The 20776-nt window shown below is 38.9% G+C and overlaps 1 protein-coding gene across 1 annotated transcript in view; it reads left to right on the top strand.

Annotated features, from left to right (window-relative positions):
• Positions 1 to 7312: 7312 nt before the first annotated feature.
• The window catches only part of AKAP7 (A-kinase anchoring protein 7), a gene marked incomplete at both ends in the record, with an annotated part of 85705 nt that continues 72241 nt past the window's right edge, over positions 7313 to 20776 (top strand). The window contains 4 exons of the mRNA XM_080616154.1: positions 7313 to 7499; positions 10546 to 10695; positions 11694 to 11836; positions 15514 to 15650. Of these exons, the coding sequence (XP_080472280.1) occupies positions 7313 to 7499; positions 10546 to 10695; positions 11694 to 11836; positions 15514 to 15650 (617 nt within the window). The remainder of the gene's footprint in view (positions 7500 to 10545; positions 10696 to 11693; positions 11837 to 15513; positions 15651 to 20776) is intronic.

Below are 20776 nucleotides of genomic sequence, written 5' to 3'. Positions count from 1 at the left end.
CAACATACCTAGTGCTACTGTATTAGTGAATGTGAATTGAAAGTGGCTCAGCAAAAGCCTGCTGGACTGAGCAAGAACTGCAAGGGACCGACTGCTTAAGACATAGCAATGTGCTAAGCTGGAAAATTAAAACATGTCTCTTTCCCCATTATCCAGAATGTGTTGAGGTGTTTTTGTTTAATTGTGTTTGTTTCCTTTTTCATGCTTTGTCATAATATGAGAATGTGGACACAAGTCTTTCACTTAATGTAAGTTAAAAATAATGATCGTAAATAGGGGAGCTTTAAATTGGTTTGTCCTTGTGACTTGATACATTAAAACCTTGAGCCTCAAGAAGAGGATAAGGAAACTCCACGGTCAGCAAAGAGATGGCGAATGCCCTCAAAGCAATACATACAGACTGATCCTGATAACTGCAAGAGATTTCAGTGGCAGAAACTGGATGCCAGATCACATTGCTCCAGGTGTGAGTGGCAGCTAAAACAATGTTAGAACTGAGATCTCTCATTTCTGTTTAGGTAAGGGACCCCTTTCTCCTTCAAACAATAAGTTACTGTTTCCCTGAATAGCTCCTAGGAAAGGTATTTTGAATATCACCCTTTTTTTGGTTATACTTCTGGTTAAATATAAACAGACACCTTAAGAGACTGCTGGTATGAAAGCAGTGGGTGGGATTTTTTGCACAGTTAGGCCCAGTAACACCAGGGGTAAATCAATTTCAAAATTCATGTGAAACACAAAACAACACCGCTTAATTATTTCTTACTAGGTAGGCTCTAACTTGGCAGAGTCCCAAAACCTACACTGCGTGAAGTTTTCTGAGCTCTTGGGCTTTGTAGCACTAGCCATAGCCATCATCAGGTTCTAACTGGATGAGGGTTAATATAATATTTGAGAAAGGCTGTTTTGACACAACTGTTTCCAGTTAGAGAGTAGATGTTGAATTTAATTGTCTGGGCTCCAAGACGTTTTGCCAGAGGCTGAAATTTTGAGGCGGAGCACAAAGCTTTTTTCCTAATTCTGAACAAGGTGATCGCAAAACTCAGGGCTTGATCCATTTCACCCAACCTGAGCCTTCTAACTGACATGGCTAAGCAGGACACAAGTCGAGTTGTCCTAGCCAACTCTGTTGTCCATGAGGAGAGAAGAACATCTCTAGAACAACTCTTACTATGTGAATTACATTTTGCCTCTGGAAAAGACTCAGTCCGGCTGAAGAGTCCCAGGGCAGGTACATTCATATCTTAGGCTAAGTTAGCAATTGGCTGAAGCTCTGGTAGTGCTTGTGAACTAATGTCTCAGCTGCTCTTAGGAAGAAATGATTGCAGGGCCAACAGTGATGATCTGAACTTCAGGAGACACTGTCTTAGGTTCTGGCAATAAGAAGCTTTGATTTGTTTCCTTTTAATTGGACTTTGTGCTCTGCAAACGTGCATGAAAGATACTGCCCCTATTCCACATAACATCGTAACTTTACAAAAGTCCATAGGTAAAACAGGAAAAAAGATACAAGGCCACACATGAACCCTACACAGTAGCAACAAATACATAGTCTGTTTGTGCAGTACCTGTAGTGGGGAAGGTAAGGAAGCCACAGCTAAAACAGAAGCTTGTGGCTGAAGGAAGAGACAGACAGAAGAGCAGGAAAGAAGAGGAGAGCAGGGAAAACACAACAGAGAAGCAGCTAAGAATCAAGATTTTTCACTTTAGACAATAAATACGTATTTCTCCCACCCACATCTGGAATAATATGAATTTTGGATTGAGAACTGCATTCTTTACTTGCCTAAGACTCCCAGTAAAAGTGTCTTTTGCTCGAGGAATGCAGGATCTAGTGTCTCAGCTGTATGACTTCCGCATGTAGTTGGCAATATTCACTGCATTCAAAATCAAACTGTTTTTTCATTTCAGGCAGCGTCTTTTTAAATAAAATACTTTCCCTCCACATTTCTACTGCATGTACTTTTTAAAAAACTTTATTTCAGTCAGAATATAAGAGCAGCTCCAGGAAGCTGGAGATTCTGGATCAAACCTAACTTGACCTTTAGAGCTAAAATGTCCATCAGGTTTAATAACGTTCCTGAAACAGAAATGTGTTGTTATTTCAGTTCATGTTGCTGATCTGTGAAGGCTTCCTATCAAACTGAATGGTATCTTCACTTTGCAGACTACCATTCCTAATGGTCTCCAGAATATTCAACTTTTTGCTGAAATCCAAATTATACATATCAAGAGTAAGAAAAACAAAATTGTAGTCATCAAAATTAGTTAAAGTTATTTTCTATTTAATGATTTTGTTTGTGTGTGTATAAATGTTTAGTAAAAAGAAAGCTATCTTCTCATATCATAAAATATGAAGGAGTAGAAGTATCCCATTATATTATTTGTATTCTAGTTACCCTATATTTTGGAAACTGAAGCTATGTATATCACATTGTTTGATGGAATTTGTACTTCTGAGACAAAGGTAAAGAAATTAATAGTGTCATTTAACCTGATGGTGGAGCAACACAGGGAAGACTGGTTTTGTCGACTATAGAAGGACGATGTAATGGCTGCAGAAGGAGGATTTACCTACACTATATGACTTGTGGTGGATTTTCTGTGCTGACAGGTGAAAGAAGAGTTAGATTAGGAAAGCATACTCTACCCCTGCTGCTTCAAGTATTTAAGAGGGAATGTTAAAACTAGCCAATAAGATACAATTTGCAGGACAAATGGGTAAAGGAACTAGGTCTAATAGTTGCTTTTTTTCAGGCAACAAGGGCTGTAGGAGTTCAAGCTAGAGATTACACCCTACAATAATGCCCAGCGCAGAGTCCAAGTTAGTAAAAAATGTCATGGACTGTAAGTTAATGCAGATGTGTATCCAGCTGCTTTTGCCAAACCTCATCTGTCCCAGATGCAAGATTTTATATTTGTCTTTGTTGAACTTCATGCATCAAGCATTTGTTGTTCCACTTCTCCAGCTTGCTGAAGTGCCCTAAATGCTAGTCTGTGTGCAGGAACGTGGAAGGGTGCCCGAGCTTGCAGCTTGCTCAGGTTGAGGGACAGCCTCTGCCACCATCCTATCCTGCATCTGCTTTCCCATTATCTACCACTAATCTGTCAGCACACCTCTTCTAGCTTTGCAAGTTTTCTTCCAGCTTAGGTTTGGTGGGACTGCTTCATCCTTCAATAACCTATTTTAAAGCTCTCCTTATGAGGCTGGCAAGCCTGTTGGCAAAGACATCCATGCCCCACTTTGTTAGGTGAATCCTCTCTGCACGCAACAGTCATCATTCCTCAAAAAGCCTGCAGGAACCTGGAAGTGTCTGAAAAAACACCTTGACATTAATAGCATACAAGTGTCCATGCTGATCTTTAGCCAGTGTCCCTCCACTGCAAGTGAAGAGTTGCTGCTCTGGGTAATCAGTTAATTTTTTTCAACTGATTCCCATGGTTCCATTCCCTCTTCCTGCAATGTAAATGAACTGCTTGTGATCAACAGATCGTGAAGATATCCACTTACCTTATTCCTTACACATTAATCTTCACATTCATGTTAGATGCCAGTCAAATGTAATTTCTATTCATTAAATACAACTGATAATATCTTCATGTGCTTCTTCCTTTTATACCAGTTATTGTAGAAACTCTAGCATATTTGCTTTTTTGATCTTTGCATGAAATTACTTTATCCCAGGCACTCCGCCACCTCTTTTACTGCAGTTCTGCAACTCATATTTTAATTTGTTTCTCTAGCAAATCTTTTATGACTACCAGATCACAGTCCATTCTTCTCTACTTGTCAGAAAACAAGTTGCTGTATCATAGTGTCACTAATGAAGCCTTGTTTTGTACCAGTTATGTCCTCCCTTCTTATCACAATAACCCAAGCTTCCCCTATAGTCTCCATGCCTTCCCACTACAATACCTTACCTCCCTCCCACATCCGACACAATATCCCAATGTTCTGATATTTTGGCCTTCCTGTAACACATCCAGTTCCTTCCCCTTTATTTCCTAACTTCTCACAGTAAGTCATGTCCCAAATCATAGAATCATAGAATCATAGAATAGTCACAACTCCCCCATATCTCTTGCTTGACTAAGATAATACGTAGTAAGTATTGATAATATGTATGAGGGCCTATCATATAACAAGCTGGCCAATACTCATGGCCAGACACTGTTTCATGGAAAAACATACACATAGCACTGAAGGAGCTGGCGAATGAAGTTGCTAAGCCACTGGACATCATATTTGAAAAATCATGGCAGTCAGGTGAAGTTCCCGACGACTGGAAAAAGGGAAATATAACCCTCATTTTCAAGAAGGGGAAAATGGATGACCTGCGGAATTACAGACCAGTCAGCCTCACCTCTGTGCCTGGCAAAATCTTGGAGCAGATTCTCCTGGTAGGCATGCTAAGGCACATGAAAAACAAGGAGGTGACTGGTGACAAACAGCATGGCTTCACTAAGGGGAAATCCTGCCTGACCAATTTGGTGGCCTTCTATGATGGGGCTACGGAACTGATGGACACGGGCAGAGCAGCTGATGTCATCTACCTGGATTTGTGCAAAGCTTTTGACACTGTCCCAGATGACATCCTTGTCTCTAAATTGGAGAGAGATCAATTTGATGGGTGGACCACTCGGTGGATAAAGAACTGGCTGGATGGCCGCATGCAAAGAGTTGTGGTCAATGGCTCGATGTCCGGCTGGAGACCAGTAACGAGTGGTGTCCCTCAGGGATCGGTGTTGGGACCGGTCTTGTTCAACATCTTTGTCGGTGACAGGGACAGTGGGATTGAGTGCGCCCTCAGCAAGTTTGCCAATGACACCAAGCTGTGTGGTTCGGTTGATACGCTGGAGGGAAGGGATGCCATCCAGAGGGACCTCGACACGCTCGTGAGGTGGGCTGATGCCAACCTTATGAAGTTTAACCATGCCAAGTGCAAGGTCCTACACCTGGGTCGGAGCAATCCCAAGCACAGCTACAGGTCGGGCAGAGAAGAGATTCAGAGCAGCCCTGCAGAGAAGGACTTGGGGGTCCAAGAGCACTGGAACAGGTTGCCCAGAGGGGGTTGCGGAGTCTCCTACGTTGGAGATATTCAAGGCCCGCCTGGACAAGTTCCTGTGTGATGTACTCTAGGTTACCCTGCTCTTGCAGGGGGGTTGGACTAGATGATCTTTTAAGGTCCCTTCCAACCCTTGGGATTCTGTGATTCTTCTTTTCCTCATTTGGAAGCTAAAGAAGTTTCTCTTTTCTCCCAAAACACTAATTTTCAGGAGAGGTGTGGGAATATCATACATCTGAATCCTCTTACTCTCTCCTGAATTGAAGTTAGAGGGTGGATTAAGAGACCATAAGGTGGGTGAGAGGCTAACAGGTTTGGGCAGTGTGATTCTGTAAGCAAATACATTTGCAGAGCTTACACAACTACTTTCTCTTTCTGTTAGTGTCACTGTCATTATGTTATTCTTTTTCCTCAAAGGGACAACTGTAGTGCTGAGAGGCTAATCAGAAACTCTGCTTAATACAGGCAAGGCCACATAAAACTGACACAGTGCTGGCTTTGGCCCCAACCTCGGCAGTAGTGAGAAACAGTTTCTGCCAGGCACCAGGTCAGTGACCTCTGTGAAACTTGCGCAGTATTTGGGCAGCCAGAAAAATCACAAGTTGTTACTTCATCTTTTAGTCCCCAGTTGAACGCTTCCCTCCAATGCCACTTCTATGCCTTGTAGGGACAATTCATGATAACTGTTACTAGGTCCAGCTAAGGTACCTTTCATTTCTTCCTTCCTCTCATCCTGGAGATAGTATATGGAGGCACACTGTGAACCTAAACATGTACATGTTTGCGCTAGGCTAATGGGTTAGATATAATTTTAGCTCCACTAAAAATACATTTTGTTTTCAAAAGAACCATTAAATGCTAACTTACCTAAACATTGCACCGGACTTCCTTGTCAACTGTAAAAACAGAAATGTTTTTCTCCAGTGTTTTCTTGCTGAAGATTTGTGTGAAACACCTAATGAATTGGAGTAGTTTCAGATCCCAAGCTGCATTTTAAATTAATATTTTTTTAAAGACATTTGATAAGAGAAGATTTTCTCCCAGTATTTGACTCTCTGGAATCAAATTTTTATGGAGGTATCTTACTTGCCAATGCTGGCAGGCTAGGAAGAGGTGAACGCTTACATATTTAATTTCCTAATGATAGTTGACGTTCAGCTGAAATGCATACAGTAAGAAAAACTGCCAGAAGCCTCACCCTAAAGCTTCTCTTGGATCCCTCAAAACTCAGACTTCTGTGTCACATCCAGCCTTTGGTCTCCACAGGACTATACAGACCAAATGAAAATGCTGTCTGAAAGGTGGTGTAAGCAAACACCACACAAAATCATTCAAAAGAGTGGTAAAATATTTCCAGATTTTATCTCCCACAAAGTGAAGGCACAAAGGAGCCAAATACAGAAACTGACCTCATTTTTCACTCTCAGGTTCTAACATTCAGCACCCACGCAGCTTCCACCAACAATTGGTTCCCTCAGATCTGGTCTATGGGCACAGGCTGATCTGCAAAAGCACCAGGCAACATTTGGCTTGGCTTCTCCCACAGAACACAAGGATGGGATTTGGCTTCCCAGTGGCATCAAGTTTTTATTTCAGCAGGAAAAGCGCATCTCCCAGGCCTCTCCTGTATGCTTCAGAAGCAGATTCCCAAAAAGAGACTGTGTGGTCACCTCAGACCCCTTAGTGCCAGCAGTCAGGAGATGCCAGGGCCATCCAGGCCAGCTATGTAAAAGGAAGGAGTTTAGAGCAAATTTAGAGCAAGACTATGCATTCTTCCCCAGACCGCAGCTAAAGACGTCAATTACTGTTGTGCAGCCCTAAGCAACAACTGGTTATTTTGCGGAGACACCAGCCCAGACCACTCCCGGTGGCCGCAGCCCTTCTCTGAGACGAGCACCGTCAGTAAAATACTGGGTGAAAGCAGGACACTGAAATGCGGACCGCACGTTTCAGGACACGCTATCCCAGTGCCTTCGCTGTGAACAGGTCTGCTCTGCCGCATATTGTCAGCAAAGCGCAAAATGCGGACGAAAACGACGGGTGCGAACTCGCTGAACTCCCACCGCCGCCCGGTCGAGACTCTCTCCCTCCACGCCGCACATGGGCCGCTTGACGCGGAGCACGCCGGGAGCTGTAGTCCTGCGGTCGTGCGGCCCGGTTCCCGCTCTGCCGGGTGTAGGCATTTGCGCGGCATCCCCTCCGCCCCGCGGTGTCTTGGCGGGCAGCTCTGCTCGCTTACACCGGGCATGCAGGGGCTGCTGCGGCGGCTTCTCCCAGCACTTTACGCGGCGCGGCCGGCCGCGGCCCGCTCCCTCCTCGCCCGGCGGGCTCTGCCCGTGCTCCCGCGCCTCATGGCGCTGCGGCCGGCGGCGGGAGCCGGAGAAGGAGAAGGCGGCGGCCTCTTCAGAGCAGGCGGCGAGACCCCGAAGCACGGTGAGGAGGCGGCAGGGAAAGGGGCAGGCGCTTGCGAGCCCCTGAGTTCCGCCTCTCCTGCCGACTGCGGGAGGGTGCGGAGGGAGAGGCGAGAGGGGTGAGCCCGGGGCTTCGCAGACGCCTCAGCGCGGTCCGGGCGCCCTCCGGTGCTGAAGGGCAGCGTGTGGGTCTTACGGTCCCCCCGCCGTTGCTAATGTCCGTTAGGCGTTAAACGGTCACGTTGGGCAGAGCGACTGTAAAAACTATGGCTTGTATAGGCATATTCAGGAATCGGATGGAAAGGGTTCATAGCAGGGGCTGTGGAGATCGTAGGGGAAAATGATTCAACGTAAGTGCGGGCTGTCGCTAAAAAGTCTGGAGTTTGTTTTCCCTGTCTGCCCAGCTCTGCCTCTGGGCTTGCAGTCAGTGTAAACGTCTGACCTGGCCGAATACTAAATCTGCAGGTCTTTTCTCCAAAGTTCTCTGTTTGTTGTTGGTTTGTTTGTTTGTTTTTCAATTTCCTTCAGTTCTCTAACAGTGTAAGCACTGGTGCCAGCACTAGCGGTTCAAAATGCCTGGAGAATAAGACCATCTATTTAAGTTAAATTGTGTCCAAAGGATTACTTTGTTATTAAACATATGAACACAATCATTAAACATATGAACATAGAATCATGGAATGGTTTGGGCTGGAAGGGACCTTAAAGCTCATCCAGTTGCAGCTATCGGTCACAGGCAGGGACACCTTCCACTAGACCAGGTTGCTCAAAGCCCTGTCCAACCTGTCCTTGAACACTGCCAGGGATGGGGCAGCCACAGCTTCTCCGGGCAACCTGTGCCAGTGCCTCACCACCTTCACAGTGAAGAACTTCTTCCTTATATCTAATCTAATTCTACCCTCTTTCAAATTAAAGCTGTTATCCCTTGTCCTGTGTATAGCATAAACATATTAAACATTAGCATAAACATACTAAGCAGGGAATGGTGTCTGGAGACCTAATCTCACTGTGATCTGTGATGTGTAGGTGTCAAAAAATAGAAGATTATTTGAAATTATCTGAAACTGTAATCTATGTGTGGGGGAAGAGGGCCAGGAACAGGGTGCAATCAAATAGGTTTTATTGTTTCTTATTGTTTGCATTCTCTCCTTTATGAGCTAAGTGTATGAGAATTTTTTTTTTTTTTTCTGTTGGAACAGTTGACTTAAATACTGCTGAAAATCAGCAGCCACTTAAACAAATACAAATATGGGAATAACGTATGCACCTGTTCATATATGAAATTCAGGCTACTTAATTAAACATCCAATTAAGAAAAAGGAGTTTATCTTCTAACAGTTTGATGGTCAAGGAGTGCCTATGAAAGCTGATTTTGTTACTGTAGGTCTCAGATTTTTGAGCAGAGCAAGGTAAACACTAAATCTGCAATATACACCCCTCAGATTCATAAGAGTCCTTGTTCTGTAGCTGATGCTACCTTAAAAAAATCCCTTTTGCTCCTAGCTGGTTCTGATTCTGAATTTCTGAGGGGTGTTGATAATTTTTCTGCCTCAAACTGACCTATTTTTTTGTTGGCTTCGTGGATTTCTGTCTTGCCCTTCACTTCGAGATCTCTTTGAAGGAAGGGCTGTTGTTTTCTGCATGCAACAATCTGTTTTGTGTGAGCTTTAATCTAAATGTTAAATCCTGATTTCATTATTGCTCTAACATGTTTGTTGTGTGTACTTCTTTAGTGTCAACAGAGGGAACAAGCAACAAATTAAATACTTTGTTTCTCTTTAATAGCCTCCAGGATAAAGACAGGTGTCAGACCACAACTACAGAGTGATTATGACTCCCTCCTGTAGACTGGAGTGAATTAGCATTTGGTCAGGTTCTTCTTTTACTTATCTTTTCTAGCATAAAGCAATATATGCAAGAAACATTCCACAGGATGATAATAACCCAGACTGGGTCTGTAATGTTGATTTTTATATATGTAGTGTAGCTTTGCATGACCCAAGAATATAATATGCACTTTTACTGCCAAATTTTCCCCATGGGCCAGATTTGGACTATCTGCACTGGTCACAAAAGGAGCTTTGAAAATGCGTTTTCTGTAGTAATGAGCTGTCCTGGGATAATCTGCAATTCTGACATAAGGCTTCTTCCACTACAGTAATCCCATTGTGGAGTTGTCCCAAAAGAGTATTGCTGGATGCCTTGTTATGTGCACATTTTTTGCTGCTAGAGAAGATTTTACTCTTTCATTTTCTAAGGTATAACTCAATACGCCAATATTAGAGTTTACTGATGCAGAAACATGAAGCAAGCTTAAGGAAATGACTCATGCTTAGTTAGTACTCTGGGGGAAAAAAGACATTTTTAAAAACTTGTTAGTGGAAATTATTCTGTCGTTGTGGTATTACTCTGAGATAGAACTGCATGCATATCTTTATACATGCAAGATGAAGTTTGATTTGCATTGATTCCTTTAGCTTAAATACTAAAAGTTTTCAGAGTGAGAAGTTCAGATCATTGCGGTCTGTAAAATGTTTTATGGTGTGGGAGATGCAGGGATAGAATAATTGTCTCGTGTCTAAATGATATAGTGAGCTGAAAACTCTTTGTTATATGTGGAGTGGTAGGATTCCCTTCCTGTTCCTTCAAGCCTTATTTTCTGTGTGTTTACACATTGGAATTCATTTGCCAGTGTTTGTCTGCACTGGATTCATATGCCATGCAGTTTTCTAAAGTGAATGTTGTGTGATGTCTGAAGACTTTGTTTTTTTTATGCTCAGTTGTATCATTTTTTTTCTTGCATGTAATTCCTTTCACTTAGAACCACACAAGACCAGAAACTATTAAATTAGAATGCTCAAGTCCCTTGTTGTTGCTGTTCCACGTAAAGCAGTAAAGTATTTTTGCTGATATGTTGACAAGGAAGAAGAGCAGCATTCTGAAGGGAGTTATAGGTCAATATTTATTTACTGATAATTAGATAAATATATACTTGATATATTGCCTGTGTATAATATCTCTTCACTGTCAAAACCTAAGACCCAGTGTGTTGTTTTAATATATTTCAGGTGGGCTAGAAAATGTACAGCAGAAGAAAATCTTTGAAGAGAATAAGAAAGAGACAAAACAGATGGAAGAGCCATGTCCTGCTGATTCAGTAGACTCTCTGATGGCAGAAATGCCATTTGTCAACACAGATATTGAGGATAAATTTATTAGTAAGTACATTAAACAGTAATGTAGAAGCATAGACACATCATGCACATAGCAGGCTGTGTACATGGAACAGAGTCTCTCTGCAAGCAGGATCCAGTCCAGAGTCTCTCTTATTAGTACTCAGTCCTGCAAATACTGGAGTATATTAAAAATTTACCATTTGGGGATCCATTGCAGCAATGAGTCACAGAATAAAGACACCTTGTGTGTCACATTACTGTATATGAACTTCTCAAGTGACGGCTTTTATGAGGTGTCTTCCAGTATGTATATTCCCAACATGGGGCTAGAAGTACACCTCTAATTAGACAGTGGATATCTGTAGCCTGGTCGTCTTTACAGTATGTATCAGGCCACATGGTTGGAGAGGGTCTGCAAAGTAGATGGGAGAAAAATAACTTGATTGGTGCAGAAGAAGAATTGAGGGCACACACTTTCACTATGTTGGAAGGTGTCTTTGGGAAAAAAGGTAGAGAATAGATCTGGCTTGGATTAAATTTTCTTCTGGGCTGGGTTTGGTCCTTGAAATGTAGGTTGGCCAGGCCTAGTCTAATACAACCTTTTTCTTTAATATTCCTATGTATTATGTAATGTATTATTGTGCTTTCTATTTCAAAATGCAGCATGCGTGGGATTTTTAAAACTTAATATTGGCCCTTTTGCTCTAAAGCCATGTCCATATTCAAGTGTAGACAATTTGGAGGTCCGTTACACTGGAGTTGGCTAAATGAAACATAGTAGTTTGAAAGCTGCATATCAGTGTTAGCAGCTTGTAAACTCTGCTTAGTAGCGTAGGCTCTTAGTTCAGGTATGCTCTCCACTTGTCTGACTACAGTAATTCAGGCTGGATTAGGATCTTGTCAGTTCAGAACATAGGCAGATTAGATGGCTGGCAAGACACCCTCCAGTCAGTTAACTGAAGTCCAGCTCCTGTTGTCATGATATTGTGTTTTTGTTCTGATTTGTCTATATGCTGAAAGTAATTTTTTTATCTCTTCAGTGCACACAACCTCTGAAATAAATATAAAGAAGAAAAGAAAGAAGACTAGTGGGAAGGAAATTGAGGAAGACACTGAGAGAAAGAAGAAGAAAAAACAGTATCAGCCAAATTATTTCATTTCTCTTCCAATTACTAATCCAGAGGTGAAATTCTTTATTATACTGATTTAGTATAACCAGAATTATCTCAACAGTTGCATATGTTTATAAGAAGAACAGTGTCTGATCTTGAGCAAAATAGTTTTTTCCAGGTAGTTTTAAAGGAATATTAGAATCCTATTCAAAGAATATATTATGTAAGATTTTTGTGAATAAAATTGCCTACCTGAAAAAGAGTAGGAGAAAAATATGTTTTTACTGAGTTTGTCAGTCTTATGGCTTTCACATTATTTTGCCTGAAGCTGGCTTTGTACAGTTCCAGTATTGCTTATTTTGTCGTTTACTTAGAAAAAGGGAGACATTCCTATTTAATTTAATAAGAAAATCCCCAGCAATATTTTTAGCTCTCCTTATAGATAAGAATTTGGATCTTTTACTGTTTTAACTGGTCAGTTTGTAGTTTAACGTTTTCCATCTTATTTAAAATTCAAACAGTCCATTGTTTTAGTGAGATAATGTTCAAATGGATTCAAGAAGTACAGAGAGCTCTTTAAGAAAATGTATTTTCTTGTAATAGCATGTGTTGTCTGATTTGGACAGTAAATGAGAATGATTTATTGCATGCTACAGGATGTCTGGTACAGCTTTGGTACCTTTTCTGTCTGCAAACGAGAAAAGTAGATACATAATGTTCAATCAATCAGTTTACCACCATTTCCAAATTTAGGTGTATTTTTTAATACCAGAAGCTATCTTAAGTGAATTTTAATTCATCGTACAGCTATACTATCTGTTCTCTGACAAAGTCAAATATTAAAAAATCCAAAATGAAAATAAACCAATGTAGGTTTGAAAATTACAGTGCAGTCTTTGAATCTTTAAAACATACTGTGTGAAGAAGAGATTGCAGGGGCTAGTTTCATAAGATCCAGGATGGCCCAGCACAAACATTGTGGGAGATCTTTTGTGCCATCTTAGTCTTAGTCTGAAATACCTTTTCTTCCTGTCTGTTCCATGATTTAACAAGTGCAAGAATAATGTAGGGGTTATACAATCTGATAATTGAGATTTCCAGCTCACAATTGTTACTATGGCTGGTTAAATGGCTGGTTGAGTGGAAAATTCTTAGCTGTGCATGCTTTTTTATATATCATGTATTTAGCCTTGTATAATTTACAGAGGTAAAGGAGCAACTATACCGAATCTCAGAGCGTTAGGGAATTCCAGGACTTTGCTAGAAAGTTTTGTTTATACTTGTAGAGTTGTTCTGAAACAGAAAATACATGTTGGGATTTGTATGAGCAACATTAGCCAAAATTTAGACTTAAGACACCTGGTTTCTTCATAGCCAGAGGGAATGTGATAATTTACTGGTAGTATTTCAGTTAGCAATGAGAGACCTTTTTTTTTTGAGCATCTGATTTTATTCTACTGAAGCGTTTTAAGCATTAGCACTCTATATTTTATGTAGCATTGCAAGCTTTACACAGAATCATTTTGTACTAAGGGATGTTTCTGGACCATTTAATGAACTCTTCCTCTTGGAAATTAAACACTTTCCTTTTTATTCCCTTTTTGTCGTTTTAATTATGTGTTGAATCTTCAGAAATAAAATGTGGTATACCATTAATTTTGAATTTATCTTGAATTTTTATTCCGTTTTTGTCGTTTTAATTATGTGTTGAATCTTCAGAAATAAAATGTGGTATACCATTAATTTTGAATTTATCTTGAACTTTGCATTATTACTTGTGCAAAAATAGTTAAATGGATGATTATCATTGTATCTTTTTCTTGTAAATTTTTTTTAAGTTGTGTTCCATTTGATGAAACCACTTGGTCAGTTTGCCTTTCAGCGTCCTCCAGTCTTGCTTATAATTGTAATTAATCTGTTAAATCTTTAAAGCTTACAGTCTTTTTATTCACTTACTAATAGCATCCTTGCAGTAAGCAGAACTAAGTTATTATATTACTCTTCAGAATAACATATGCCAAGTAATGAGAGAGGGGACCTTGAAATCAGAATTTGAGGCCTTATTTTGGAGCACTTTTTAAAATAATCTGAGTGGGAAATTGTTAAGTATGATCTGCCTTCTGACATTTCTTTAAGTTAGCAAATATCAAGTTAAAAGAAATAGCATGATAGTAGTTGATACGGAACATAAAACTCTGTAAGGTAACGTAAGTAGCAGGTTAAATAGCAATTTAAAGTTTTCATTTATGCAGTGGGTCATAACTAGTTATACAGAGAAGCTGGAAGAGTCCTGTTTCACTTAATAAAATTCAGCACGCTCAACTGTCAATTGCACCTTAGATTTATTGACAAAACCAGAATGAATCTAAAGTTTTATTATGCATTGTGATGGCATAGCTAGGCTACAGCTGTTGTGTTACATTTTGACAACATAACTTCTGGGAAAACATATTAAAAATAAACTGAAAATCACAAAAAAAGACTTGATTTTTTTTTTTTTTAATTAATTCCAAATAGTGTAGATTGTGTAGAATAATGTCACTTTAGGCAGAAAAAAATAACCTACAGTCTTCAATAGAAATTTTGCCTTTATCAGAAAGGCAGCTTATTTCATAATTTCTTGGTGGGTTCAGCAGTAGCTTGTCTCTGAAACTGCTAACTGTCCATCTTTAGAATTAATCCTGCTCCAAAGATATGTTATTTGTTACATTATTAGCTTGATTTCCTAGTGGATTTTATGTAGGTGTGAGCCTGCTTATCTCTTTGCCTTGTAACCTCTCTGGGGTTTTCAGCCTTTACACCAAAACTCATTTATCTGTTAGGTCTTTGCTTACCATGCTTTAAGAAGTAACTCATTTTGTCAGATGGTCAAGGTTATTGGATTTAATTTAATTTCCAGTAACATATTCAAGAATTGTTGTAGATTTTTTGTTTTGTTTTGTTTTCTTTGGTGTTTTGGGTGGTTTTGATTTGTGTTTTGTTTTGTTTTCTGGTCTGTTTTGTTTTGTTTTGTTTTTTTTTTAATCACTACAATAAAACTATTATTAGTTTTAATAGTTTTTAATTTTTTTAATAGTTTTAACTGCAAGCACAGTTAACATTTTGTATACAATTTATAAAGCAGGTATAGCCATACAAATGATTTTCAACAAAGAAAACCTAATTCAACTAATTTTTAAGAAAAAAGACTGAAGTTTGAACTGTGTACACGTTGTATGGAATTTCATTAAAATATGTTTGAAGAGAATATATAAATTATATCTGTCTATTGGGTAGTATAATCAGAATTCTAGATCAGGTATCTCTACAAATTATTTACTAGATATTCCTGTTTTGTATGATCCTATGTGCCTGATCCTGAAAAGTGTCTTTCCAGACACATGTCTGCACATAGCTGCACACAAGTTTAGCAAAGCAGGCAGAGAAAGTCCTTGAAGAAGCTTTTTATTTGGATTAATGGCAGTATAAGACTGATTGATTTTAATCTTTTCCGTGAATTTAGCGTACATATGGAAGCAGACTCCTATTAAGATGTGATGGGGAGTGTCCAGTGATTTATTAATCACTCCATTTGTACCCACTTTGGGTTTACTCAGCTCAATTAACACAGCTTTGTCAGATGATAAAACTTTCTTCTGCTAGAATGGTTTTTACATAGAAGTTTGATTTCACTTTGTGTGTTTTCACTTGCATGATGGGATACAGTAATTGTAACTGCTAACTGTTGTTTCTACGTCTTTCTTCCCAGATTAATAGGAGTATTCAGGCTGTCCAAGATGCAGTAATACAAAAGGATCAAAGATTTTCCAAGGCAATGGTTCACTCTGGCTCATTGCATGTCACCATGTTCGTGATGCATTTATCCAACGAAGAAGAAATTAGCATGTAGGTATTTGGTGTTAAATTAGGCATATACAAGTATTCTTGCTGGAGGAGTTCATAAAAAGGGGAAGGGGTAACCGATGGTTATTTTTTGCAATGCAGGGCCTTAAAGTACTAGGGTTACTGAATATTTACTTCTTCTTGTTCTTAACATGCTAATATTAATGTTAGTAATTTTCATAATTTGCAGTATGTCATGAGCTCTGAACTAAGTATGAATTTTTCCCTTGCATTTTCCTTATTGTGTGCTGAACTTGCATGCACAAATCTCGTGTTTGCTAAAGTAATTATTTTAAAACAATGTTTTGTTGCAAAGCCCAATGAGCAGATTATCAGGGGAATTTTCATAGTTTAGCGAATGTTATAAGCTGAATTAGTAATTGTTGCTGAAAGACTTCAATGAAATAAACCCTAACTCCAAGGTTTTTTATGCCTCATGCAGTTATAGGTTTGCTGCTTTTTTTTTTTTTAATGTCCCTAAATTAATTTATTATGCTCAAAATTTACGTACACTTAAAAGAGAGGCGGCTGTTAGGCCTTATCAAAAGTATAATTTTTATGTTACTTCAGTGACTGCTGGTTTTTTTTATCATGTAAAAGATAGAAAAGTTGTGGAAAGATGTATGTATTATTATACAATGATGTCTGTCATGTCTAAGATGCAACTACTTCCTTTATAAAATGCAGTTCTTTAGTTATTTTTTTACTATTTATCACAAGCCTTCTTTAATGTACAAGTTCAATGGTTGATACAAAGATGTTCAGACTTCAAAGTCTGTCTATACAGCTGTAATTTATAAATGTTCAGAATAATAATTTATGTGTCTAGTTGTAATTTTGAAATGAAAACAAACAGTGTATTTAATAGTCCTACTTTACACAGACTTTCTTGGCAGTTTCTGTTTAGATGTAGTACGTAATAGCTTGCATATGTGATGTCTGTATATTCACATATTATAATTGCAGAATTGATATTGCAAACACTTTGGTAACTAACAGAATACTATGTGAAGTGCTGATAAATGGCCTACTGGCATTATAAGAACATCTGGGAATCCTCCATTGCTTATGTGTCAGTTTTGCAGTGAATTGCTAATGAATTAAAATTCATCATATCCTTTTCAGTCTGCGAAAGAGAAGCCTCATGGTTTCGTCTCCCACAGATGTGTTCTTTCAGGGCCCCTCTGTCATATATATGTGTGTGTATATATATATATATGTGTGTGTGTATCTTACTGGCTTTCTCTGCAGTGTTAGCACGCATGTGGTCCATGTACTGAATTACCTAGATAAAATACTGAGTAAGTGCAGTGAGACACTGCTTTGGTTATGGTACAGTTACAAAATAATGTGTCTAATAAGCATATGTTGAATATTTTTTTCCTCCAAAGGTTTGGCTGTTAAAGTGCAGATTGCTCATAAGAAAGCAAGAATCCAAGACAGAACATAAGAACCATTTGGTAGTCAAGGGCATGCTTCTAATAAGGAGTATTTTAGCTAAAAATATTTAACGCACCTAAAAATGACATACATCAGTATATCTAAATCAATTGCCCTGCTTGTTTTTTACACTCATTTCCTTGAACGCTATATCCTTGAGGACTCTACACTCTTTGACTATTCTGTGAGTATGCAAGTCTGTCAGCAACCTTGGTTCCAATGGTCTCATCTAAAGGGAGAGAAACAGGTAGCCAGGAACATAGAATGTAAAGGAAAGCAGAGGATATTACATCTGGTAGACTCTTCTCTCCATGTGCCTTTTGTCTCCTGGGGTAGACACATAAGCTTCTTCCTGCCCTGCTTGATGAGCAAACTGTAGTAGCACCTGAACATGGGTGAGAACAACCACTGACTGCATGCCTGAGATTTTTTAAAAAAAGGGTTTGAAGCATGAACTTTTTAAAAAGGGAATGTGAGAGGGTATCTTGAAGGCAAATATGCCTCCTCATAAATACTTTTTAAAGTCCTAACCTATATCAAGCGAAAATTCTCAAATTCAGTATACTGTGCTACTCCTGGAACTCCTTCTCAGCTTTCATTGTCTGACTGCCACCCAAACACTTACTTACGGAGTTCTTTTTTGCCTCTCCCAGCAGAACTCCACAGTTGAGGCACCCAGGAGTTGTCCTCTAGTCAGCAGCAGCTTCTCCAGATTCACCCCCTTCCTTGGCCAGATGCCTCCTGTATGCATCTAGCTCAGATATCTTCAGGTATTCTAGATTGCATTTTCTATTAGATGGGATTCTGCTTTCTGTTTTTTCGTGAGAAATTGAAGAGTAAAAAGTTGAATTTCTTTTCTTTGCTTCACCATTCTTTGATAGCAGGTTAATGGGAAGAAACCAAGATCCAGGCTGGCAAAAGGACCTGTGCATAATGTAGGCTGACAGTAATCCCTCAAATAAAGTGCAGGTAGTCAGTTGGGTGTAGGAGAGTTCGCAGAACCTTGGGTTTGGATCCATTAAATTACTTAGATATCTACAGTTTTTCTACTGTGTTTGCACAATAGTGCCTCTGTCTATACAGAGATGAAATGTGTTGAATGCTATTTGAAGTCAAAATGCGTGATAAGAATGTGCTAAACATAACATTCAATTCAGCCCAAAGCCCTTTGTATGCTATTTTAGTGCATACAGCTTTCACCCTGAAAATGGAAGATCTGTATTCCAGGCCACTCTTTCTAAGGGAATCCAGACCTGCAATACCCCTGCGAGTTTCCTGACTGATTTGCTGTGGTCTAGCCTTTATGAATACACTTCACATCTCTCTTTTTAGGACTATATGAAATCAAGAATGTGAGATTTTAAAAACCATAAAGAAAAGCAAGCACTCCCTTCAAGCAAAGAAGTTCTAGTCCATGCTAACTGTATGCATAGCCATGTGATCATGGCTAGAAATCAGGATACCTGCCTTTGTAGTAAATGCCTTCGTTACGAGACCATAATGTCAAGTTCTTCTTCCTTCTTACATGTTAAGGACTCTGTGAATCTAACCTTTTCATTATAAATATGAGAGCTGGAAGGATTCAGTTTGGCTTTTTTTTTTTTTTTTCAGGGTTACTTTTTCTAACACGTAATCAAAATTAACAATTCAGAAATTTCTAAAAAGAAATCACTTAAAACTTAAATGCTATAATGTTAACATTACAACAGTACAGAAAAAACCAGGCACTGCTTCTGTAATCCTAGTTTGTATGGATTTAGAATATTCTGCTTAAGGCTTTTTTTTTTTTTAATTCCCTTTCCCCACTTTGGAGCAAAATGCTTGTAAACTTTTTTGTTATCCCTGAGGGTTAGTTGCACTGAGTGTACTGAGTGTAACTACTGTTTGGCATCGTAAATACTATTTGGTATGAAATAACAAGAAGATAGTACTGTTGTGTTTGTTACTATTGACTTCAGTGGAAATGTTTGTCCTTGTGCATTATTCTTAGAAAGCAATTGTTAGATGTTATAAAGTGATTGATAGAATACAAAAATATAAAATATGCTAGAGTGAGATGACAGCTATTCTTCTAAATATTTTAGTGTATACAAGATTATCTATTAAAGAAAAAGAAGAACTAAATCTTAAGTGACAGAGTGCTAAACTGAAAACACACTCCACTCTTTAAATTGGCCTTTCATAGACCTAATCAGGTGGAGTTGACCTGGTCAGTGAGTTCTCCTGCACACCCTAAAATATGGAAATACAATACTTTGTTCAGCTGGGGATCAGAGCTTTCCATGGCTCTCTGTGTACTAGTTCTCAGATACAAAAAAATCCAGAGATTGGTTTTAGGTATTTGCATGATTCACTACTTGGAAGCCTTGCTGCAGTCTGACACAGAGTATTTGAAATACCTTTGGATTATTTGGTTTGGAGCAATTTTCAGGTTCATGTGAGTAAATAAACCTATACATGATTACCTGAGAAGTAATCTGACAGGTATAATCAATATTAGATGGTGGGTTTAAAGGGTCTTGAAGTATAGCACATATGGAAGACACAGGAACAGGCTTGTTTAACGGTAATAAAAGGGTAGCTAAGTGGCAGAGATTATGATGAAAGAAAAATATCTTTGCTAAGGAACAAGTAATGGCATTGTTGTTTAAAGTGGCTGTATAGGATATAAAGTACTTTGAGGCTGTAGATTAAAGCCGCATAAAAAGCCACAGGAGGACTACATCAAATAAAGGTATTTTGTCATGTAGTCCACCTTAACACCTTTCTTATCCTGGCCTAGGTTTCAATTAAATGCATAGTTCTCATCAAGAGTACATCTTGTTAAACACAATGGAAACGTGTGTAGGGTTATTTGTAATTGTACAGGCTTAAAGACTATAATTTAGCCTGCTTTAGAAATCATAACGATGGTTTTCATCCAGCTAGGACAGAAAAAGTGAAGTATATTCTTTTGAACGTTTTTAACCTGTTACTGCCATCTAGCGTTCAGAAAGTAAGGATAGGTTTAGTGAAAATCAGTTTCTTTCAGTAGAAGTAAAAACTGTGAGCATGTGAGAGTGCTTTAGAAGACGCTAAGAATGCTTATACGGTTTTTGTTTAGCAAGTGAATCACTTCAAGTGCAGGTTAAAACAAATATTTCGTGTAGTCATACGTACACTTAATGTGGCTAATAAAATTATTAAAAAGCTACCAGGCTTGCGCCTCTTTCCTAAGTTACACGTACATTATGTGTGCGTGCTACTTATCCCGTAAAGAAAGTGAGCATCGGTTTAGAATGCTACTTCTTTTAATAATTGGAAATTCCTGATAGCTCAGCTGAAAAAATTAATGAAAATTAATGAAAAAAGTTAATTACTTTAAAAATGGAAAACCGAGGGCTTCTAAGTAAGAATCTTATTTAAATGAGATGCACAGAGTAATAGAACCACTGTCATTGTGATATGTAGTCATGTTGAGGACTGAGATACACTCTTTTGAGGAATTACAACTGTTGCCAGGTCTGCCTTATTATTTCTGTGGTTTTACAGCTGGGTGTATGAACTGGTTTACCTTTGTAAAATGGTAATAATACTGAGTGCATTGGCAGGAAGTAGTGCAAAAGTATCTGAGTAGATAATAAATTGATAGTAATAAAACTTTGTGTTTTTTTTTATATAGAATCATAGAATAATGATTACTAACAATG

This window comes from Psittacula echo (genome assembly GCF_963264785.1).
Source record: "Psittacula echo genome assembly, chromosome: 4".
In the NCBI taxonomy this organism is placed as follows: Eukaryota; Metazoa; Chordata; class Aves; order Psittaciformes; family Psittacidae; genus Psittacula; species Psittacula echo.
This window is presented reverse-complemented; position numbering and strand designations above follow the sequence as displayed.